The sequence below is a fragment of the Mangifera indica genome, chromosome 7, assembly GCF_011075055.1.
Source record: "Mangifera indica cultivar Alphonso chromosome 7, CATAS_Mindica_2.1, whole genome shotgun sequence".
NCBI lineage: Eukaryota > Viridiplantae > Streptophyta > Magnoliopsida > Sapindales > Anacardiaceae > Mangifera > Mangifera indica.
In genome coordinates, this window is record NC_058143.1 from 18,976,996 (window position 1) to 19,000,619 (window position 23,624).

Below are 23,624 nucleotides of genomic sequence, written 5' to 3' on the forward strand. Positions count from 1 at the left end.
TGAAAAACGAGCCGAACCGAGCTGTTACGAGCCGAACTTGAGTTGAGCCGAATGCGGCTTGAATCGAGCTCGAGCCGAACTTAAGCCAGCCATTAAAAAACCGGGCCGAGCTCAGCTCGGCTCGAATCTAGCCCTACTCCCGTGACGGCAACAATAACGGCCAACAGTTTCTCCATTTTCCTCCCTTCTTTGACTCTGAAGAGTAACATCATTTTATTGATAAAGATTTGGATATAAGAAATACAATTATTTATGTTTTTATAAAGTATCAAAGTCGATTTTTTTTTCTTGTGTCTCTTTGTTTTCAAGACCGAATTGATTTCTTTGAATGCATGTTGAGTGTTCATTTAATAGTTAATTAACATTCTGGCAAGAGAGTTTGATTTTAGTTGAGAAAATATTGTTTATGTTGTTAAGGGGTGGAAAAGTAATTTTGGGTTAAACCTGAGATGAGAGAATGTAGTAATTTACTCTTCAAGACAATTTCTCAAAATGTATACTAATTTGTATTAATAATGACGTTAAATTAAATATAAAATTATATTCAAATTTAATCAAAATAACATACAAGGTAATTTTGATTTAGTGTTAACATTCGTAAAAACTATATATTATTATGTGATGAAATATTATGCATGAAAAAAAAAACTTCTTAATTTACATGAATAAATTAGAAAAAAAAATTTATAGGTGTGGTTTTATTAAACGTGAGACTTAATAATACATAAATTAAAACTTCAACGAAAATATATGAAATGCAAATCATATTGAAAGCAAGCTGTCAGTAATCTTGACAAACCAAGTTTAACATTCTGGTAGGTTTTTCCAAATTAAGTCTTACCTAAAATTGATTAATATTTATTTTATACTCAACCAACATTTATCTTGTGCATGATTTTGTAGACAAATAATGATGTGTCATTATATGATTGGATAATTTATGCATAAAATTTGTATATATAGTATTATTGTATATTATATTTGCTATTTATTGTGTCTTATTAGTAATATGCATCGTGCCAGATTCTATGCTTAAATGGAGGTCCTGATATTAGACCAATACAACTACTGCAAATAATTGCCAGCACAGGACCTTGTTAATCTGTTTCTTGACATGGCCAAAAATTCCATTCTGTTATGTTTTCTCATATTGACCTCCTTTCCAGCCTTCAAAACCCAACAGAAAAAACTGTTTTTTCTCAACAAAACTACACATATAAACCATGGCTGCAACACACAAAATCCCAACAACACAAATACATACCAGCCAGAATTCACCTTCACAGTCTTGACAGACAGAAAATGGGTTGTGGAAAATCAAAACATGATGTAGCAACTGGGAACACAGTCGCCAGGAAGAAATCGAATGTTGGTGATCAAGCCAAGGACATTGGAACCGTCCTGGAAAATGGAGCCAAAAATAAGGATATTACAAACTCTTCATTGGTGCAACAGCAAGAGACGAATCAGAATGTCAATGGAGACAATCCTCAGACTGAGGTAAGGGATATAGCTGAAAACAAGGCATCAGGCGAAGAAAAGCACGCACCAGAAGAAAGACTGATATCTAAAGAATCACCGAATCATTTCTTTTCTTCAAGAAAAGAAGAGGAAGTTGTTGAAGGAATTGTTTCTGATCAAAAGTCTGATTATGACTCTCCTCGCCTTGAAACTGCAGTCAAGGAGAATTTGTTCAATGACAATGAGAATGTTAACAATGAAGTAGAAACCACAGAAGAAACCAAAAATGGTATGTTTCCCATATAGAAACAGTTGAACCTTACTGAATATTTATATGCACAAGTGGGTTTAGCTTATAAAATGTTTAATCATGTGCAAATATTTGTGTAGTAGTAGAAGAAGCAGTTGTCAAAGTAGAAAGCACATCCAAGGAAGCAGGAGTTTCAGCTCCTACTGAAAAGGTGTTTTTGAGTTTTCTAGCTTAGCTAGTTAAAACTTAGAAGTGCACTTGTTTATTATTTGTTTGTGTGTGCAGGAAGAATCGGCGGCCTTAACAACCAATGATCTGAAAACTGTCTGATCTTTAAGGAACAATCTGGGAATTCGCCATTCATCTTTGTTTGTGAAGTTTTACAAGTTGCTGGTTTATGTATTGATGTTGTTGTATGGTGCTTTAAACCCTTTTTACCGTTTTCTGAGATTACATTATGGAATCTAAAAAATTTACAATGTTCCCACTTGACTTCTTTGATCTTCGGCATATGGAATCTGAGAAATTCTAAGTCAGTCTTATGAAGGAAACTCATTCTTGTTTATGCTTCTAGAGTTGCGTAAGCCCTTTCTACCTCGATCAATAACCAATAAAAAAAAGCTCTCTCATAATTTAACTAAGCATCATCTTGCCGCCGGGACTTGAATTTTAAGCATACGTAACAAAATTGTACAAGTTACAGAGAACCAAAAATATGAAGTTTCTGTATCTTATCAAACTCCATTGGCTAAAACGTTTTGATTACATGTGTTGGTGATGAGATATACACCAAAGAGTTCATTTTTAAAATGACGATAGATATATCCTATGCAAGTATTCTTCTCTACCTGTGGACTGCAATGTCTGTCTATAAGTCACTAATGGCCTTCACGGATGCTGTATCTACCAGTATGACCAAAGAGAAAGTTTCAAATTTTAATGATTCTAAACTAAAACTAAAATCAAAGTCCGCTATGGAATTGAACAAATTCAATATGAAAATGTTGAACAAGGTCTGCTAAGAAGAATGAGATGACTAGAAACGTGCTGGTGAATCATATTAACAGGGATGACACAGAACACAATTCAATAGCTATATACAGAGACTACTTCCCAACTCAACCCAGCTGCACTAGTTGAATCAACAAACACTTTTTCAAAGGGCTGAAGGAAAGACATCTTGCTTGACTGAACTTTCATGGCTGCTTTCTCAGCTGTTACACTACTGAAATCACATGTTGCCCACAGTAGGTATCGCAGGATTCCTAGACAAGATAAAATTCCCTTCGAAATCAGTTTTCCTGTATTCTACTACTTGTGGATCCATCACAATTCCACATGATCTCCACGTGTCACACCCCATGTGAACACCAAAATAAGCCAAATGATCGGATATGCTATTCCCAGTCACTGACCTGAATTCAGAAATAAAATGTCATAAACCATGAAATTCTAATTGGTTTCAAAGATCAAAAACAGTAAATAGATTTACCTGCTGCAGGTTGGGTCTTCACCTGAACCATCACAAATCTTCTCAACTTCATAAACCAAGCTTCCCATTCCAATGTTATATAGCCATACCTGTAAACAAGAATAATGTTTATGATGCTTGAAATATATAAAAAAATAAGATATTCTGCAACATATAACGTGCTAATTGATGATGATCAAACCCAAAAATGAAACCAACAAACAGACATCTTATCCAAGTGCTATAGAATATTTTAATGAGTACAAAAAAGTACCTCTCTAGGGAAATGGTGATATGTCTTCTGCGGGAAATAATAATAGTACGGAGGCAGATGAGGGACCATATCATGTTCATTTGTGATGCGAATTGTGTTTGGGACAAGTTGGCTATAGCAGGATGCAAAAGCTGCATTGCCAATACGAGGTTGTCCAAATGTCATAACCTGAACATCCTGAACTTCATGATTTACCTGCAAGTAAACAAATATTCCTTCGGTAACTTGGAAAATTAAACAGGCAAGCAGGCAAGCGTCCAAGCATAATTACAAATGCCACTTAATTCAACCTTGTTAAGCAATTATGAGTCCTCCATAAAAACAATTATGGTTGTCGAAATAAAACCTAGCAAATTCACTATATGGCACACACAGAGAAAGTTGTATCAAAATAGGCTTATGAATAATTACTGCAAGATCAAGTCCACAAAATGCAGCCATAGCCCCTCCCATAGAATGCCCTGTCACTATGACTTCAAGGTCTCCATACATCTCATTTGCTCTTTTAATGGCACTCAGAACCCCCGGTCGAATGGTTGTGTTGTGGTAAGCACTATAAAATCCATGGTGCACCTGAGAAAATGAGAGCAATTAGCAAATATTCGTATTATTATCTCAATTCAAGCAGCAATAATTGATCACATGAATTATTTAGTAAGAACTGAATAAAGATATACAGAAATTAAAAGAAACAATTTTCTGATTACACACCATTGCATCAGGCATGCCAGGGTAATTCAAATCAAGCTGTTTCCAAAATAGGTCTTCAACCCAATTTTGTATGCTGCCAATATGAAGGCACTCAATCCATTAAACAAGAAACAACTTAAGAATTAAAATTCACATTTCACCAAACATATTTTCTTTCAATTGTACAATCATTCATATTTCTAGCAATGTGAACAATGCAGCCGTATTACAGAGCCCACCAGCATTCGTTCATTGAACTTGTGCGCTATCCATCATTTGTATGCTGTTCAAGATAAACAACAGTCAACAGAAAATCTATACCTGTGTTCTTGAGTTCCTCTAAAAGCAATGACAATAGCATCAAGATCCTTTGCCACCCCAACAAAACCCTATAAATCAATGATTATGAATGTCAAAAATACAAACTACACATAGAAACTGAGAGAAGACTACCCTAAGAGATCCACGCCATAATTTAAAGTTATATACACAGAAAAAGTCACCTGCAAGCAGTGCTGGACATCAACAATGAGTTCTATTATTTCAAATCCCTGTATGCAATCAAAAGAGGATTGGGTTACATCACTGCAAGTGCAGACCAAACGATAGTAAGTGAAAAATATTGAACCATTCCAAGTACCTTGGTCAGGCCATCACATCTTGGGCACGTCCAAGTAAACAGTTGTGTCAAATCTGACATGTAAACCTGAAAACCAAATATTGTTTTGGTCACCAATGTTATAAGATATTTGAACATATCTCTCTTTGTGTACTGACAAAATCTTAGCATCACACTTTATGACACAAATCAAGCAAACAATGTTAAGTATATTTATACCACCGGATCGGACCGGTCAGTCCAACCGGTTCAACTGTCACCTGATAGGAAAAATGGTTACGATTCGTTCAAAAACCTTTTTTGGAGTTAGACTAGACTAAACCAAATGGTTTCAAATAAAAACTTAAGTTTGACCTAGTCAGCAAAAAAGAATTATTATTGGGATTTGAACTCAAGATCTCATCTAACAATTTTGAGCATATATATCATTAAACTAAGTTCATTATTATGTTAAAATAATTCAGAATTTCAGATTATATATTTAATAATATAAAATTGTTTTGAATATTATTTTTTAAACAGTTGACCAGTTCAACTGCCAGTTGGATCGGACCACCCCCTTCATTAGGTCGATGTCCAATGGAACTAGATTCTTTCTAAACTAAGCAAAGAAAACAGGAAGAAAGTAAGAAAAACACAACATAATGTATTAGATGGAAAAATATAGGAGAAGAGACACCATAACACGAAACCTTAAGTATAAATCCCACTAAATGGATTGTAGGGACAAAGAGAACTTACTGCAGAAGCATATTCCACTAAAATTGTGGCAAGAGTATGATTGTAAATAGGTAGATTATTCTTGTGCTTAACCTTAAGTTCTGCAACAAATTCCACCAGATAAAATCAGAATCTTCAACTACACAGCACGCTGCCCCCTTTCCCCTCGAAAAACTCAGCAAGGATAGAAAAACTTTGGCAAAGACAACATTCCTATAATATAAATTCCTACTTTGTTCTCTCACGCACTTGAAATGATATTCAGTACCCTAACCATTGAAAGCCATAAAATACCCACCAGTTGCACATACACTACTTAAAACCTTGCATATATTATCTATACTGTTGGTAAAACATCTATTAATCATGAATAGAACTAGGAAATAATCATCTTTTAGAAGGCCATAATTTCCATTACCCATCAAACACATATAATTACAGTTATTAACTGTATTTTAGCTTAGAAACTCAATAATACTTGAAAAAAATAAAATCTAAAAACCATTAATTAAACACACAAGTTCAACAATTACCTCTACCACAGGAGATGCTAAATAGACACGAAAACACCAGCAATATCAACCATGTCTTCTGTCCCATTCTCTGCAATTATAACCAAATAATCGATTGATAAAATATAAAAACGATATATCAAAATCAAAATAAAACAAATATTGACAATAACGACAATTCAGACCTGGTTGACCTCACTTGCCGTCAAATTGGAAACTCAAAATCCAATCGGATTGCTCAGTTTCTCCGTTTCTGGTCACCGTAAAGCCCGAAGTGATCGCAACCGTTAAATTTGATATCTCAAGATTAGGTATGGAATTTAATCGGAATGAAAAATGAAGATGAGAGGAATAAAAAATTATTTAAGAAAGAAGAAATCACTGGTAGAAGAAAATAGACGATAACGTACTTTTCCGTCCTTTAATTTAATTTAATTTATTTTATTTTTATGTTTGTTTGTTTGTCATAATGACCGATTTATACCTGCATTTGATGAGAGTTATTCGAGTTTATTGAGTTATGCATCTGGGTATTAAAGTAATTATACTGAAGGGGAAACCTGTGCTGGCCCGTGCGGCTTGCGGTGGTTTCTCTGAATTCGGGTAGGATGGTTTAGGAGCGTTAATTTTTATGGTATATTCGTGTCATCTTCTAATTCTGCTTCTTTTACTTCAATTTTGACTTGCAGGCTGTTGCCTCGTTTCGCATGCATGTGCTCTGCACGGGACTTTTGCCTTCAAATAACGAAACCTACCAACAGAGCCCAATTCACTGGGCTCGAAGGTTTGGATTTTGTGCCTTTGGGCAGAGGTCCACTGAGACAAACAAAACTCTCCTTATCATTTAGATTCGGACAAAAGACTATCCCGTATCCAAATTTTAATTCGACCTTAAAAATATGTTTATAATAAATTAAAAATTTATCTATTTTTAATTTTTTATTATATTTTTTTGTTAAATACAACATTAAAATCAGTACTTGATAATAACAAATATATATATAATTTTTCTTTTTTTTCTCAAATTTTAAAAATTAACTTTAACCCCCATACATGAACTTTGAAAAATAATTCTCCTCCCAAATCCCTAATTTTTTCTTCACTCTAAACCTCCTCCCTTCAGCCACCAACAACTGACATGATTAGAGGTTAAACAATGAGTATTGTTCAAATTTGAATGACAGAGCATAGTCCAAATTTGAACGATAGTCATCATATTTAAACATCAATCGTCATTTAAGGGATGACCTCTGGAAAAAGACTCCTCTGTTGTTAGTTAGTCGTCACTAGATAAAGTGACTAGATTTTATAAGAGAAAATTGAATTTTTTAAAATATAATTAAAAAAAATGTTAGTTTTCTAAATTAAAGGAGAAAATAAAATAAAATTTGAATTATTTTAATTTTACTATTAAAATAACGAATTTGCCTCTTAATCATAACAGAAAATATGTAGATGTATCTTAAAAATGAAATAATCGATTTATTATGAATTTATTAATAAAATAAAAGTTTACATTTGCTTAAAACGTTGGGTTAAAAGATGGATAATTTGTAATTATTGTGAATTAATTACTTTGTTAAGAGTCATCAACATATTTATTTTATTAAATGATTTTTTTAACAATTAATTTTTTTATTTTCTTTATAATTTTTTTGATTTTTTTAACAAATTTTTTAATAATCTTGTTGTTAGTTTGAATTATCTTTTTCAGATTCATATCGTACTTAAATAAACCTTTGTAGAATTTTAATGTGACGTTGAAATAATTTATGTTGTAATTACAACAAATAAACAAACAAGGAATTAAAAACCTACCCAATTAACCCATAGTTTCCAAACCCGCACAATGTGGTCCGAGCACACGCACCCAGCCCCAAGCCGGTGGGCTAACCCACTAGACCACGATAGAACTCTTATGGCGGGAAATAATTTTTCCACTATGAATGGCGGGAAATTCCCCATTTTGCACCCAAGCCCACTAAAAAACGCGCATCTCACTCTCTTAAATCGAACGGCCATAAATGCTCCTTGAGTCCTAGACACATTCAATTCTCGCCCTTTTTACTTGGATACTCATAAGTTAATTTGGGTCGGTTCTTTTCTTTCTATTGCTGTCTCTCTTAGGAAAGAAACCCTCGATCTGAGTAAAAGAAAGAAATGGCGAGGCCACGAGAATCGTCCGATGAAGCCATGTCGAACGGCTCTAGTTCGTCGGAGGACGAGCAAATCACTGATCAGATCAACGAAGACGATGAGGAGGAGCTCGAAGCCGTGGCACGCTCTGCTGGCTCCGACGAAGACAACTCCCCGGTGTCCGATGACGAAGCTGTTGCTGAGGCTGAAGACGGTGAAGAGGTGATTTTACGGTTTTGAACTTTGTTATTTTTTGAAGATTTCGGTGTTCCTTTTTTTTTGGTGGCAGATCTAATTTTTATGTTCACATAAAATTCAGGGCTTTGTATGTGATTTCTTTAACTTAATGTTGCAATGACAGAGGTTAGCTCAATTTGACTCAGATAAAAGAATATAGCGTATTCTTTGATGCTTTAATTTATTACGTAGAGCAGTTGTTCAATGAGTGCTCTGTAATGCATGGTATACAATTGCATTTTAAAGTAATGCTATCCTGATCAATTTATTCACCGAGTTAGTAACAGTTTTTTTGTATTCTACTGTGGCGAGCTAGGAAAATTACATCTTTTTTTTTTTTAATAATTCTTTCTATTTTGAATTGTCCAAGTTTTGGGTTCGGAGTATCTGTTTTAACCTACTAACCTACAATCAGCTACTTAAAGCAAGTATCAAAGTCAATTGCATCACGTTTGTGCTGTGTTTGGAGAAACCTGGTTCCATCTGAATGAGCACAGTTTATTTATCTTTTTCTTGCAATTTATGTCTAATTCCTGGTTTATTTTTATCAGCAAGATGAAAATGGTGGGACTGGTGCAGAAGTCAGCAAGCGAGAGAGGGCAAGACTAAAAGAAATGCAGAACTTAAAGAAACAAAAGATTCAGGAAATATTGGATGCACAAAATGCTGCTATAGATGCTGATATGGTGTGTTAATGTTTTATGCATTAAGATTCCTATTCTACATTCTTGTGGGGTGTTGAAAATATTGATCATAATGTTTGTATTGATGGCAGAACAATAGAGGGAAGGGCATATTGAAGTATCTTTTACAGCAAACGGAGTTGTTTGCCCATTTTGCCAAAGGTTCCCAATCTGCATCTCAAAAGAAAGTGAAAGGAAGGTATACCTTGTGCATGATTAAAGAGTTCTACTGTTTTCTCTTCTCTATCTTGATTTGCTAATAACATATTTGTTTTATTGTACATGTGTTCAGGATTTCTCTTTCTGCAGTTTACCTGCAGACTGTAATAATTAAAAGATTTTTTTGGAATATTTCTGAATGATAAGTTAAACATTGACAAATTCTTAAATGGTTTTCGTTAAGATTAGTGAGTGTGCATAAAATCTAAGAGATTTAGACTCTAATTTTGAAGGTGAATGTTTTTTTTTCTTTTTTTCTGAGGCACAATTTATCGTTCATATGGCTTCTCTAATTATGATGTATAGGTGTTCTTCATATTGAATTGAGCTCCCTTAAATGAATGGTGTTTTACTTGACTGTGTTATGTATTCAAATATCATCTATGTGTGACAATGCCATTTTTTTCCTTATGAATTTAGGGGTCGCCATGCATCTAAAATGACTGAAGAGGAAGAAGATGAAGAATACTTGAAGGAAGAAGAAGATGGTTTATCAGGAACCACACGACTGGTAACGCAACCTTCTTGTAAGTGCTCTCTCTATTTTTCTTTTAATGCGTGTTTGTGAGTGAGTTTGATACGACTTTAAGAGATTATATCTTATAAATTTATCTCTTCATTTATTTTTATCATTGAATACCTTTTCATTTTTGTTTGTCGTTTTAGTTGCCTTTTATTAATATATCTGAAATTGCTAGCTTAGTATGGTTTATTTTTTTGCTGATATTGTTGGAAACATGATATTGTGTGCTTATGGGCTTCTGTTGTTAATTCAACTGAATGTCATTGGATTATAGAGAAATGGATTTTTTTTTTTTTTTTGGGTGGGGGGCAATCATGCACAGATGCTTCTGTTTAGTGTACCTATTCTGGTTAGGTTGTTATTTTCATAGTTACAGTGCAACTGAATTTAGAGTGTTGGTTCTTTTTCATTTGTATTCCCATTCTACAGGTATTCAAGGGAAGATGAGGGATTACCAACTTGCTGGGTTAAACTGGCTCATTAGGTTGTATGAGAATGGTATAAATGGGATCCTTGCAGATGAAATGGTATGCAGGAAAATTGGAGCTTCTTACATTGATCCTTGTTAACTTATTGTATGAGTTGAGTTCACTACTTTGAGCTTGGTCTGTGACATTGTTTTGTCATGATATAAATTATTTCCATATCATCAAGTGATGATGGGTTGTTACTGATTTTTTTTTTGGTTGTATTCCAGGGTCTGGGCAAAACTTTGCAAACCATATCTTTGTTGGGCTACCTTCATGAGTTTAGAGGAATTACTGGTCCTCATTTGGTAGTTGCTCCAAAATCTACCCTTGGTAACTGGATGAATGAAATTCGTCGTTTCTGCCCAGTTTTACGTGCTGTTAAGTTTCTTGGAAATCCAGATGAAAGGGTAAATCTCTCATTTTATGCTTTGGTAGAATGCCTTTATGCTGTCTTTTAGTTATTTTATTACAATTTGTATTTTATGTAATGCAGAGACATATACGTGAGGAGTTACTTGTTGCTGGGAAGTTTGATGTGTGTGTCACGAGTTTTGAAATGGCCATCAAAGAAAAGTCTGCCTTACGTCGCTTCAGCTGGCGCTATATAATCATTGATGAAGCCCATCGAATCAAGAATGAAAATTCTCTCCTTTCAAAGACAATGAGACTATATAATACCAATTACCGTCTTCTTATCACGGGTACTCCGCTTCAGGTACTGATGATGTTTTTTTTTTTTCTTTTAAAACATTGATAGGTTATTTGTCTAGTTTCCCTGTACTACCTATGCACAGATTTGATTTAGGGAGGAATCATTCTTTTCCTGTGATATATTCAAATTCATTTTTTCTTCAAAAGTTAATTGAAGTTCTTTTAATACTTTAATTTTGAATGGCTTGACATTTTAATGTGAATCAAATTTTCTTGCTATGCTTAATGGTATGCAGAACAATCTTCATGAACTATGGTCCCTTCTTAATTTCTTGCTTCCTGAGATCTTTAGTTCGGCTGAAACTTTTGATGAGTGGTTCCAAATTTCTGGTGACAATGACCAGCAGGAAGTTGTCCAACAACTTCACAAGGTACTTGCCTGCCTTATTATCATTGATTGTAAATGCATTATATTTTGATAATTTAGCTTCTGGTGGTTATTTATTTTTTAAGGTGCTACGGCCATTTCTTTTGCGAAGATTGAAGTCAGATGTTGAGAAAGGTCTGCCTCCAAAAAAGGAAACAATACTGAAAGTGGGCATGTCCCAGATGCAAAAACATTACTACAGAGCATTGCTACAGAAAGATCTTGAAGTTGTGAATGCAGGTGGAGAACGTAAACGTCTTCTGAACATAGCAATGCAGCTGCGTAAATGCTGTAATCATCCATATCTGTTCCAAGGGGCTGAACCTGGCCCTCCTTATACTACAGGGGAGCATCTTATAACAAATGCTGGTAACCTTAACCAACTGTCTTGTAATGAGTTTGTTATTTGATGAGTTAGGTCTAATCTGTCTTTAATTAATTTTTATTTTCAGGTAAAATGGTTCTTTTGGACAAGTTGCTTCCAAAGCTAAAAGAGCGTGATTCTAGGGTCTTAATATTTTCTCAGGTCAGTTCTATTGAAATATGAATTGTATGCAAGTGAGATTAATTTCTGTACAAGTCTGATTATTTTAAAATCTGTCAGTTATTTGTCTTTGTACGTGCTCATTTGTATTATGTGCAATGTGGTTTAATATAAACTTCCCAGTTTTTATTTTTTTGGTTGTTTGATTTTACAATTCAGATGACAAGGCTGCTGGACATTCTTGAAGACTATTTAATGTTTTGTGGGTACCTTTATTGTCGGATTGATGGCAATACTGGTGGAGAAGATCGAGATGCTTCTATTGAGGCGTTCAATAAGCCAGGAAGTGAGAAATTTGTTTTCTTGTTGTCAACTAGAGCTGGAGGCCTTGGTATTAATCTTGCCACTGCCGATGTTGTCATCCTTTATGATAGTGACTGGTGAGTCTCTTTCAATTTGTTGGTGGTTGTGTGGGTTGTTTGTTGGTTTTGGTGTAAGGATGCTAGTGGATAATTGCAGGAACCCTCAAGTGGATCTGCAAGCACAGGATCGTGCCCATAGGATTGGCCAGAAGAAAGAAGTTCAAGTGTTCCGATTTTGCACAGAGGTTTGAATTTGTTTTTATGTGTTATGCTAGAAACTAGGCTAGAAGTATGATCTCTCATTTGGGTTGCATATGAACAGTATACCATCGAGGAAAAAGTGATTGAGAGAGCATATAAGAAGCTTGCACTTGATGCTCTGGTGATTCAACAAGGAAGATTAGCTGAGCAGAAAAGTAAATTATCAGGCTGTATTACAAATTCTTCATGAGATGATGACTTATGCATCAGTGCAGACTCTTATGCCTTCCATTTTTTATTTTTGGGATCTATAGCTGTCAATAAAGATGAGCTGCTTCAGATGGTGAGATTTGGTGCTGAAATGGTCTTCAGCTCTAAGGATAGCACAATTACAGATGAGGATATTGACAGAATTATTGCTAAGGGAGAAGAGGCGACAGCTGAATTGGATGCAAAGATGAAAAAATTTACAGAAGATGCAATCAAATTTAAAATGGATGACAGTATGTAACTTGTTGCCAAAGATTTCCCCCTTTATGTTTTTGTTACTTGTTTAATTCTTGAACTTGTTTTGTTACAGCTGCTGAATTGTATGATTTTGATGATGAGAAGGTAAAGTTTCTATGCCATACTTCAGTTTATAGTTTGCTCTGGAACCATCGTTGGTTTCTACTGGTATTAGTGTTGCTTTAGGTACTTTTGGGTGATTTATTCTCTATTATGGGTTCATTACTTCCTTTTTTTTTTTTTTTTCTGAAGGATGAGAACAAGTTTGATTTCAAGAAAATTGTTAGTGAAAACTGGATTGAACCTCCAAAAAGAGAGCGGAAGCGCAAGTAATTATATCATTTTTGTACTAGAGTTTAATATATTTTTTTCAATAATTAATTTTGATATTACGATTTTTTTCTCCTCTCCATTGAACAGTTACTCTGAATCTGAGTACTTTAAACAAACAATGCGCCAAGGTGGACCTGCAAAACCAAAAGAGCCACGAATTCCTCGGATGCCCCAATTGTAAGTGATATTTTTTTCAAATGTATTAACTGTGTCCAAAAGCTGCATGTATTTAATTGATATCTTCACCTACTGTTTCCAGGCATGATTTTCAATTTTTCAACACTCAGAGGTTGAGTGACTTGTATGAAAAAGAAGTACGCTACCTCATGGTAAGCAGTATTTGAGCTAGTCAAGATATCTATGGTACTTTGTGCTTCTATTCAATTCGGTTGATCTTTGTGAATACTTTTATTTCTTCAATTTCAGCAAACACATCAGAAGAATCAGTTGAAAGACACAATTGATGTAGATGAGCCTGAGGGTATGTGCTCTTTATTTTGTCACTTTGAACAATTTGCTTAATTATTTTCTTCTCTGTAGACCTACTACTGACTGAGCTTTGTTTTTAGAAGGGGGAGATCCACTGACTGCAGAAGAATTGGAAGAAAAGGAACGATTATTAGAAGAAGTGAGTAGAATTTATGTTTTTGATTATGCGTTTATTTTTGTCCTTTTTACTTGATTGAACTTGTCTGCTGGTTCGTGTAGGGATTTTCTTCCTGGAGTAGAAGAGATTTCAATACTTTCATTAGGGCATGTGAGAAGTATGGACGAAATGACATAAAAAGTATAGCATTAGAAATGGAAGGCAAAACTGAGGAAGAAGTTGAAAGATATGCTAAAGTCTTTAAAGAACGATACAAGGAGCTAAATGGTGAGGACATCCCACATGATTTTTTTAATGTAAACTTGAGATCACATGATTGAGATTGATGGTTGAACTCCTAACTTGGTCATCTGTGTCAATATTTTATTGATGAGGCTTAGATGTTAAGTCTGACCAATTTTACTTGAACTCGTCTAGAGTCCTCTAAGAAATTGAATTGAAGATGTTCAGACCTTAGAGTCCTTCCTGGTGATTAGATCTGTGTCCCTGCACCAGGAAGGCATTATTGGTACTGAACCCTTAAACTTTCACTTTAACCTGGTTCTCATTTAATAAATCAGATAACTTGTTTCAATTTTTCATTTGGGAATTCTGACTATCATAAAAAATTCATTTTTTTTAATTTTAATAATGCTGGTTTTGGCTTGCTATGGACTTCTGTGTTCCCTTGTTCGAGTTCCTTCTCTGTTTCACATAAGAACCTATTTCTGATGGAATGTGATTGTAACCCTTATCTTGTTTAGGCTGGATGATATCAGTTCTTCATTAGAGCCATATAGCAGTTTTGTCAGAATAACTTAGTTCTCTGTTGTTTTGTGATAATGTTGCAGATTATGATAGGATCATAAAGAACATTGAAAGGGGAGAGGCTAGAATTTCTCGGAAAGATGAGATCATGAAAGCCATTGGGAAGAAATTAGATCGCTATAAAAATCCATGGCTAGAATTAAAGATTCAATATGGTCAGAACAAAGGAAAGTTATACAATGAAGAATGTGACCGTTTCATGGTATGCTATCTGTTAATTGTTGGTGTTTTGATAGTGATTCTTAACAATGTTGAGTGGGCCATATCTTTCAGTGACATTTTTGTCTATTTAAAACACAGATATGCATGGTTCACAAGCTTGGATATGGAAACTGGGATGAGCTCAAGGCGGCATTTCGGACATCACCATTGTTTCGATTTGACTGGTTTGTGAAATCTCGTACCACTCAAGAACTTGCCAGGAGATGTGATACCCTCATTCGGTTGGTGGAGAAGGAAAACCAAGAATATGATGAGAGGGAGAGACAGGCCCGGAAAGAGAAGAAACTTGCCAAGGTTCTGTCCATCATCTGTCTTTCATGCCTTGTTTAATTTTTTGCCGTTCGACGTTCCTTCGAAATTGAAAGAACTAAAGACAATACCTCATTTAGTGATTCTTACAATGTTCACATTTAATATTTTAGAACATGACCCCATCAAAGCGAGCTGTGGGAAGGCAGCAGCCAAATGAGAGCCCAAGTTCCCTAAAGAAGCGGAAGCAGTTATCAACGGATGACTACCTGAGCTCGGTATGTTCTGACTTACCTTCTATAAAATACTATGAATGTAAAGTTGCTACATACTGAAAGTTGTTATGATAATTTTTGCAGGGGAAGAGGAGGAAGTGATATTTGATTGATATAACACTGCTTTTTTGGTCAACCTTACATATATTGCAGTATGATGTATTCTGGTATAACCCTTAATTTTTGATAAGTGGCATTAGGGTTCAACAGAATTTCATAATCTCGGGGTTAGTATTAGATTATGTTATAGATGGATAGTTGTATAAATAGTATATGCGTTGTGGGATTACCTTGTAAGCAAAAACACTTAATTTCATGTCATTGATTAAAAATTATTAAGTAATGGCATCCAAAGCGTATTATGGTTAAATTTTCTTGATTTAGATCTATCTGACTTGTAGAAAATTACTATGGAGCATTTTGTTTTACGTGGTTAAAATTTGGCAATTCATCTTGTAAGTGTAAAATATGATTGATAAACTTGTACCTTTCTCACATGTATGATTGAAAGTGTAAAATGTCTCCATTGTTGAGTCCGTCATACACAGCTCCAATTGTATTGTTTTCCATTGATCTGAGTCGTTTGCCCGTAAATCTCTAATGATTTTGCATGTTTGCACCTGTTAGAAGGGCGTAATTACTTGAAGAAAGAGAGTATGTAGATACAAATATATAACGTGAAATCTTTTCTGTATAAGCCGAGGGCATATGACTGACTCAGAAATCCATACACTATGAGGGCAAGTTGTAACAACTGAGACATACACACCAAACCCACTAAGTTTTCCCACTTACAGACAATAATACATGCGGCGAAAATTCCCACATCTCCTGTAACATCAACTTGAGAAAAAAAAGCTCTAAATACATAGACTAACAGGCAGCATACATCATCCTGCAGCACCAGGGTTCTCCGTAATTCTCCATGAAATCACAGTAACCCATTTCCCAATTCCCTCTTTTAATTGTCTCCTTCCTTCAACAGCGTAATTGAACCATCCAGTTTCACATTCAAAACTACTAGAGTGACATAGGAAAAGCAACAACAATCAACGTTGGATACATGCATGAATTCTCTTATTCCCTGGGTGGAACTGGAAACCAAGTCGGTAAATGATGGTATATCTGCAAGTTTTCTTCTCTTTCTTTGTATTAACCATTAGAGACAACATTCCATTTCATCCCTAGAAGACCAAGTGACTTGAATTGGCGATCCTGCTGTGCTTACTCAATTGTACCATCAAAGCTACCCACTGTGTTTGCCCGCTTTTTCTCCCTCCAATTCTCACCCCATACTTTTGCCTCTGCCACAGCACGCTCTCTATCTAAATCACGGTTTCTTGGAGTTTCCCTTGCTCTCCCAGTATTTACAGGGCTATCTCTCTGAGATTCCTGTTGCTCTAATTCATCCACACCCCATCTTCTCCCAGATCCACCACCGGTCTCATTTCTTCCCAAGTCTACACCGTTACTCAATTCCCTAACGTGGTTCCTTCTCCTATAATCAGGAGAGTTTTTATGGGTGGAAGGTGAACCATGCTTCTCAACACGTCCATGCTCATCAGGGCTATCCAGCCCATCTCCCATGCTCCTTCGGTCATCCCTATTTCTAGGAGTTGATGGACCGACTCTGTTACTCAGATTGCTGGCTGCATTTGGATCATAGGTTTGGGAGGCTAAATATGTAAGTGCAGTCACAACATCACCAATAAGAGGTCTTGTAGCAGCTTGCTCCTGCAAACACATGGCTGCAACTGCAAGAGCTTGGTACAGTCCTCGCATTGGATAGTGACCTTGCAGTAAAGGGTCAGCCATCTTGGGAAACTTCCTGCGGTCCTTGAAGAGTGGTCGTGCCTACAAGTCCATACCCCGCAAATAAAGAAGGAATAAAAAATGAAACCTTGATTATGTTGACACATCAAAGAAATAAAACCATGATATTGAAAGACATCTCCTAAACTAAAATCAAAGTAAGAATGAAGACAATACTTACCCAGGCAACAAGATTATTCTCCCCATGAGCTCGTGTATTATCAATAGCCTTGCGCCCTGTGATTAACTCAAGAAACACAACTCCAAAACTGTACACATCAGACTTTAAAGTGAGTTGGCCTGTCATAGCATATTCTGGTGCACAATAACCATATGTACCCATCACTCGAGTGGATACATGGGTTTTGTCACCAACGGGGCCCAATTTTGCAAGCCCAAAATCAGATAACTTAGGGTGATAGCCCTCATCAAGGAGAATATTTGATGATTTTAAGTCCCTATATATAACAGGAGGGTTTGCTTTATCATGTAGGTATTCCAACCCCTTAGCTGCACCAGCCGCAATCTTCATCCGTGTATTCCAGTCCAACGGCTCTTTATCTGGTGGTAGATCTGAAAACAGATTATGAATAAGAAATCAGATGGTTAGCAAAAATTCAAAAGTGTAATCCAAATTTTGGATCTGCACTAGCAATCAATTGAGATCGAGGTTAAATGTTAGTCATTCAAGAACGTACTGCTAAAATGAAGTAAAATTAGATAGTACCAAAACATATATAAGAGAACTTAGGAAGTTAGAATTTGTAAAGAAATATCAATTGAACAATCAATTTAACTTGAAAAGACTCGTAAATGAGACTACTTTAATACAGAAGACATGAGTAGTTGCAACCAAATTGCTTTCTATCAAGTAGATTGTGATAGAGCTCTTCCAAATCAGTCTCCCATATCCAGAAACAAGCTTGGTCTTATGGTCATGTGTATTTTTTATTTCCATTCTCATAATAAGTACAGGGTTTCAGAACACATCAAAATTCATTTAAATGCTTATTCAATGATGATGAAGAACACAAGGGCTATTGGAAGATTATCCTTGTCATTCAGTTGCACCATTTCCAGATTTACTAAGATGTATACAAATTTAAGTAGCTGACCTCTGCAACACAATGAACCATAATAACCTTTAATGAATCATATGAGTAGTTGTGCATTTTCTGTTCAGAACATCCCTCTTACAACCTTAGATATTCTTTTACAAATTTGCAGTGAAGACGAGCAGCCTCTTTGGGATAAAGAAAGAATAAAAGAACCAGTAACCCTCAATTAGGTCAAGTAGACTTCTCCAGGCAAATATATTAGTCACAATGAGATTCAGCATTAAGGGAGACCTTGTCCTTGTTTATGTACACAGTTGACTCGGCATTTTGTGTATCTTCTTATATTGATTACAAGTTCACTTGCCTTCTAAGCCAAAATATATGTTTGTTTATGAGAAATTACTAGCAGGCTAGCTCACATCTCCGGGGACAAATAGAAGTTATTAGGACAAAGTTTGAGGGCATATCAATGGATTAGAATGATAAGTTCAGGAAGTTGAGCAAATGAGAAAGAAATGGACATAAAAACTAAGAAGACATGACAAGTTTTGTCAAGCCCGTTCAGCAAGATTTGACTCCAAGCCAAACTTGGAGGAATTAAGGGAAAGTGAACCTAGAGCAAGAGCAAAGAGTATTTAAATATTCTCAAATTTTAATAGATTCTCTATCTATACCATAACCATATAGAAGCCCTTCATTACAAGACTAGGAGATAAAAAACAGTTACCCTAAAACAAGCCATTCTTATGTGGTTAGTTATAAAGACCAAAATCTCAAACAATTATTTTAAAAGAATTTTAGTAATTTAAAAAGGTAAAATCAAATATGACCAAATTCACTTGAACAAACATAAAGCTTGACTCATTGACAGTGAATCACACATCTGATGGTGTTCTAAAATTATGAGTAATGAGAAGGTCAGTTTGATTGTATTATTCCTCTCTTGCTGGAAAAAGTGGACCTCAATTTTTTCCCTTCAACATTAAATCATAGGTTCACATCTTCGACCCTCTGCCTGGAAGAATTCAGCTCTCATTTGCATTATCTCAAACACACAACATGAGTTTTGAACCAAATATTAAAATTCCTTAAAACAATAATAGGAGCAATAACACACGAATATCATGACAACGAGACAAAAGTATAAGGATGGATGATTGAAGAAAAAAGAGCAAAATATTGATAGATTAAAAGAGAAGTTTTGGGAGTCAGGAGAGAGAGAAAGATAAAGACACGCACATATATATAAGGAAAATGGTAAAGGTATAAAACTGGAAACCCATATGGGAAAAGAACAGGAGAAGAAAAAGAGATTGCAACTTTCACTCCTTATTCTCTATCTTCTCTCTCTAAGACAGCATACAGAAAGATACAATCATTTGGTTCACCTAAAGTGTCAACTCTGTCATCCATGTGTTCACTAAAATCATGAGAGGAGTCCAAAGAAACTTAATTTAGTGAGTTAAATCAATTTAAATATTAACGTATAACATCACATGCTAACTGCAAAACCATGGTTCAAAGACTGTTATCAAGGTTGCTCATTTCGATGGTTTCTAGTTTCTATAGTAATTAAAGCAAAAAAGGGATCTCAAGTGATTTTGATTTTGTTGCTCAGAATCAATTAACAGGACTAGAGCTCTACAAATCCAGTATTTGTAAATGGTAGATGAAAGTGTACCACAAGACATCTAGAAAAAAAATGTTTCCACCTGTACTTATAGACACTTTAAATATGCTACTGATAAACTCATTTTCTCACAAATGGATAATGTTGATATTATAAGCATCTGTGAAGATTGTTAAATCAACATATCCAATTGGGGAATGTATCATTAAAGGACTTAATTAGCCACCCCAGACATGCTGTTAACTGTTCATATTTCCATGCCAAGAAATTAAATTGCCTGTGATATAAAGTGGCAGCATAAAGGCACCGGCTACAATATGTTTCTTACTGTAATGTGTATAACTAACCGTGTAAATGATCTTCCAATGATCCCAAGGGCATGAATTCATAAACAAGGAGGCGTTGATCTCCATCAGCACAATAACCAATCAAATTGACAAGGTTTGGGTGGTGTAAGAGGCTAAGCATGAGAACTTCCACCAGAAATTCTCTATTTCCTTGAAGGCCATTCCGGTCAAGCTGTTTGACTGCAACTACCTGCGAAAATAGTCATTCAATGAAACTAAAATTTATCAAAGACAAGATGGCATTTACAATTGGACACTTATGACAAAAGAACCCACAGTAGATAGGAAAATATTTAAAACGTGAAAACATAATCAAGGACATTGTATATCTAGAAAAAAAAAAATTCATATGACAACAAGGTAACTAGATCATGTCAAACATTATATATTAAGGAAATCCAATCCAAGGTCACCTGTCCTGTGCTTTCCAAGCGGCCCTTGTAAACGCGCCCAAAACCGCCTTCACCCAATAGACATTCAGGTCTAAAGTTCTTAGTGGCAGCAGCAAGCTCTCTAAATGTAAATGTTTGAGCAGCAATATTTGCAGTTGGTTCCTTAGGGACTACTGGTTCCTTCTTAGGATCAGAACCACTTCGAGATTTTGATTTGTCTACATAAAGAAGTGAAGTAAGAAAGAATTACATGCCAAATTTTAGCTAAGCGCATAAAATATATAAGACTGGTTAACAAAAGGCACAATATTAATTTGAAGTTATAAATATCCATAAACATTAATCACATAACAAGGAATACTTCATACAAAACCCAGAAAATGATGTGACATATCTGACCATCCCATATTACCTAATATGAGAATAAAATAAGCCGGTCTCTCTTTATATGAATTTGACAAGAATATCAGAGTTTCAGTGAAAATAACAATTTAAAAGCATAGCATAACACTAAATACTGCATTTTACATCTTTTTTGATAAAAAATAACAAACATTCTCAGTGGAAATGTTTGGCACCTTTTGTGTGTACAAAGTAACTGCTTTAAGGTTAAAAATTTCAACTTTATATACACTTAAAAGCATTCATTGTGCACTAATCTTGAACAATTAGAGATGAAAAGATAAGATAATCATTTGAAAACTAGATAATTTGAACTCCAAAAACTAAGACCAGATCTCCAAAATAAATTCTCAGCACCACTCTATTATCTTGAAACTATACAATATCACCGATCATAAAGTCCACACTAGCAAGTTATCTGAAATCCAAACTACTAAAATCTTAAACACCCTAAATTCAGCCTACACAAGATATGCATCAGATCACAGTAAAAACAAGTTCTACCATCAAAATATGACCCAAACACTTCAAACAAACAAGATAACCACAAAATTCAAGATGCCCAGTAGCAATCCAAAAAATAAAAATCCATAAACAGTAAACAACCATAACAAACTATAAAGTAACAAAAAATTAACCTGAACTAACTCTATTACCATGGTGAGACTGAGCAATTGAGCTGTCTTTAGTTGAATCCTTCTTGTTTAGCTCCTTCACTCGGCCAGTAGCAGCTTCCTTGCTATCGGATGATCCAAAACATGGAAAACACCCACCCATATCAAATCCAAACAAATCAATCAAAACTTTAACAAAGTTTAAAACTTTGATAACTACAAAAATCTCTCTCAACTATAACTCACACTTCTCAATCTCCTCTCTATGTAAAAAAACTAAAAACTAAAAACCCATCTCAAAAATTTCCCATCAGATCACTCTCTCCCCAAAGTTCTAATCTTTCTATGATCTCGAGTGTCCATTAAAGACAAAGATCGAGACCAATAAAGCAGATCAACAAATCGAAAAAAATATGTGGTGGTGTTGTGTGGTGTGGTGTGGTGTGGTGTGCAAGCAGAGGAGGTAAAGAAAAGAAAAAGGGGGAAAAAACGAATAAATTATTAATTTAATTGCAAAAAAAACCATAATTAAAATTAAAGGGTTAAAAGGTAAATCGTCAATAATGATCTTTAAATGATTTGTTTCTATTATCATATGGAATAAATACTTGTAGCCATTTTTTATTGTGTATTATATTTTTACTATTTTAACCCTGTAAATTTTAATAATTCACTATCGCAATAATAATATCATCGCGGTCGGATCGTGGGTCCCACCCAAGGGATGTGCTTCCACACTTTGTGATGGACATTCTTTAACACATGCTTTAATTCTAACAAATTTAAAAAAAAAAAAGGAAGCGACATGATTCCCTACTGTTGTTGTTGCTGTGTTATCTGCATGATGCAATGCCGACCGTCGGATGAGACAATGATCATGTAGAACTTCAAAAAGCGTGACATCACGATTTTTGATCCAATCCAACCAACATCTTTCAAAGTTATGTACTATTACTGTTTCTTCACTGTAAACTTTAATTTAAAACAAAGAACGGTACCAAATTGTCACCTTGCTATTCTTTATTTAATAAAACTATGTAGCATTACTTTATTTATTTTTCTGATTATGATTCTAAAATTTTGAATAATACTTCATTTACTAACACATATATATTGATAGATACTAATGATGTAGATATATACTTATTCATTAATTCACGTATAGTATTATTAAAAAGTAAAAAAAAGAAAAACTTTATGTGTAGGAAAAGATGTATAAGTTTTGAATCAAAACGAGTTTGACTTAAATTTGAAAGTTAATTCAATTTGGTTTTAAATTGTTCAAATCGAATTTGAGTGAAGCTCAAGCTTGGAGGGTTGGCTTATTTATAATATCAAGTCATATTCGAATTAAAAAAAGTTTGATTCAATCCAACTCATAAGATAAATAAATGATTTAAATCGGTTTGAGTTTAACTTATATGTCAATTCGAATAATATGAAATAATTGTCAAAAAAGATATTGTTTTTTCAATATATAATAAAACAACATCGTTACCAATAAATCACGAATTCAAACCAAGAATTGTTTAGGGTCGAATTGGTTTACATTCAAATCTACCTTTGTACTATGTAGTTGTCAATGTGTATACCAAAAAGTAATTTTGAGAATAAGATTATTACTAGAATTTATCCACTTTGCACTTTTACTTAAGAGTTAAGACATAACATAAATGATTATTACGAAGAAAAAAGGGGTAAGATTTAAGTAAATAATTTGTTATATCCCTTTTACGACACGATTCATCATACGTAAAGCGTTCAAGTAACATAAAATCTCAAGCATAAAAGTAGAGAACCCAATTGACTCTCTATTCTCATGAATGGATTTAAGTGTAGTCTTCAGACATGCATATCTTGTAATAGAGGTGTGGCAGTGAATTGCTACGCTAGACTCTCCGGATTTTACCAGTTTGGCGGTCAAACTCTGTCCTTGAAAAGACAGCCAGACTCCGCTAAGTAGGGTTAGTCATTGGCTG

General features: G+C 34.7%; 4 protein-coding genes across 7 annotated transcripts; 2 read left to right on the forward strand and 2 right to left on the reverse strand.

Annotated features, from left to right (window-relative positions):
• The first annotated feature begins 1,014 nt into the window (after positions 1-1,014).
• Positions 1,015-2,196, forward strand: LOC123221944. 2 transcript variants are annotated; one of them, XM_044644936.1, is made up of 3 exons: positions 1,015-1,750; positions 1,855-1,922; positions 1,997-2,196. In XM_044644936.1, exons 1-3 carry the CDS (start codon positions 1,138-1,140, stop codon positions 2,039-2,041), a joined length of 726 nt encoding a protein of 241 aa, XP_044500871.1. In that variant the 5' UTR covers positions 1,015-1,137; the 3' UTR covers positions 2,042-2,196. The 2 variants fall into 2 exon arrangements, with proteins under 2 accessions (XP_044500871.1, XP_044500870.1); XM_044644935.1 differs by having other exon boundaries at positions 1,017-1,750; positions 1,852-1,922.
• Positions 2,197-2,671: 475 nt separating this feature from the next.
• On the reverse strand, positions 2,672-6,407 carry LOC123221943 (lipase-like). Its single transcript, XM_044644933.1, has 11 exons — positions 6,183-6,407; positions 6,019-6,088; positions 5,507-5,586; positions 4,787-4,852; positions 4,650-4,697; positions 4,468-4,535; positions 4,168-4,240; positions 3,868-4,029; positions 3,457-3,651; positions 3,204-3,292; positions 2,672-3,126 (listed from the first exon to the last, which is right to left on the reverse strand). The coding sequence occupies exons 2-11, from the start codon at positions 6,083-6,085 to the stop codon at positions 2,943-2,945; spliced, it is 1,032 nt and encodes a 343-aa protein (XP_044500868.1). The 5' UTR covers positions 6,086-6,088; positions 6,183-6,407; the 3' UTR covers positions 2,672-2,942.
• A 1,658-nt stretch (positions 6,408-8,065) lies between these two features.
• Positions 8,066-15,760, forward strand: LOC123219943 (ISWI chromatin-remodeling complex ATPase CHR11). 2 transcript variants are annotated; one of them, XM_044641914.1, is made up of 25 exons: positions 8,066-8,355; positions 8,922-9,056; positions 9,146-9,252; positions 9,693-9,799; positions 10,225-10,322; positions 10,493-10,672; positions 10,759-10,980; positions 11,213-11,347; positions 11,430-11,712; positions 11,796-11,869; positions 12,047-12,267; positions 12,347-12,434; positions 12,512-12,605; positions 12,705-12,893; positions 12,971-13,002; positions 13,150-13,226; positions 13,318-13,407; positions 13,490-13,559; positions 13,657-13,711; positions 13,800-13,858; positions 13,939-14,104; positions 14,668-14,846; positions 14,945-15,160; positions 15,289-15,393; positions 15,475-15,760. In XM_044641914.1, exons 1-25 carry the CDS (start codon positions 8,158-8,160, stop codon positions 15,490-15,492), a joined length of 3,198 nt encoding a protein of 1,065 aa, XP_044497849.1. In that variant the 5' UTR covers positions 8,066-8,157; the 3' UTR covers positions 15,493-15,760. The 2 variants fall into 2 exon arrangements, with proteins under 2 accessions (XP_044497849.1, XP_044497850.1); XM_044641915.1 differs by lacking the exons at positions 8,066-8,355; positions 8,922-9,056; positions 9,146-9,252 and having other exon boundaries at positions 10,225-10,377.
• Positions 15,761-16,063: 303 nt separating this feature from the next.
• On the reverse strand, positions 16,064-22,103 carry LOC123219944 (serine/threonine-protein kinase PBL27). 2 transcript variants are annotated; one of them, XM_044641917.1, is made up of 5 exons: positions 21,688-22,103; positions 20,651-20,847; positions 20,238-20,427; positions 17,384-17,775; positions 16,064-17,244 (listed from the first exon to the last, which is right to left on the reverse strand). In XM_044641917.1, the coding sequence occupies exons 1-5, from the start codon at positions 21,806-21,808 to the stop codon at positions 16,615-16,617; spliced, it is 1,530 nt and encodes a 509-aa protein (XP_044497852.1). In that variant the 5' UTR covers positions 21,809-22,103; the 3' UTR covers positions 16,064-16,614. The 2 variants fall into 2 exon arrangements, with proteins under 2 accessions (XP_044497852.1, XP_044497851.1); XM_044641916.1 differs by having other exon boundaries at positions 21,670-22,103.
• Positions 22,104-23,624: the final 1,521 nt, after the last annotated feature.

Coding starts and splice junctions, on each gene's coding strand:
- LOC123221943 (XM_044644933.1), bottom strand. CDS start 6,085: ATGGGACAGAAGACATGGTTGATATTGCTGGTGTTTTCGTGTCTATTT. Junction 4,241..4,467: donor AGAGGAACTCAAGAACACAG/GTATAGATTTTC, acceptor TCATATTGGCAG/CATACAAAATTGGGTTGAAG. Junction 3,293..3,456: donor ATCACCATTTCCCTAGAGAG/GTACTTTTTTGT, acceptor TCTTGTTTACAG/GTATGGCTATATAACATTGG.
- LOC123219944 (XM_044641916.1), bottom strand. CDS start 21,808: ATGGGTGGGTGTTTTCCATGTTTTGGATCATCCGATAGCAAGGAAGCT. Junction 17,776..20,237: donor ATTGGAAGATCATTTACACG/GTTAGTTATACA, acceptor ATCTGTTTTCAG/ATCTACCACCAGATAAAGAG. Junction 17,245..17,383: donor AGAATAATCTTGTTGCCTGG/GTAAGTATTGTC, acceptor ATGGACTTGTAG/GCACGACCACTCTTCAAGGA.
- LOC123219943 (XM_044641914.1), top strand. CDS start 8,158: ATGGCGAGGCCACGAGAATCGTCCGATGAAGCCATGTCGAACGGCTCT. Junction 12,606..12,704: donor AAGATTAGCTGAGCAGAAAA/GTAAATTATCAG, acceptor TGGGATCTATAG/CTGTCAATAAAGATGAGCTG. Junction 13,408..13,489: donor ATTCCTCGGATGCCCCAATT/GTAAGTGATATT, acceptor TACTGTTTCCAG/GCATGATTTTCAATTTTTCA.
- LOC123221944 (XM_044644935.1), top strand. CDS start 1,138: ATGTTTTCTCATATTGACCTCCTTTCCAGCCTTCAAAACCCAACAGAA. Junction 1,751..1,851: donor CACAGAAGAAACCAAAAATG/GTATGTTTCCCA, acceptor ATATTTGTGTAG/TAGTAGAAGAAGCAGTTGTC. Junction 1,923..1,996: donor TTTCAGCTCCTACTGAAAAG/GTGTTTTTGAGT, acceptor TTGTGTGTGCAG/GAAGAATCGGCGGCCTTAAC.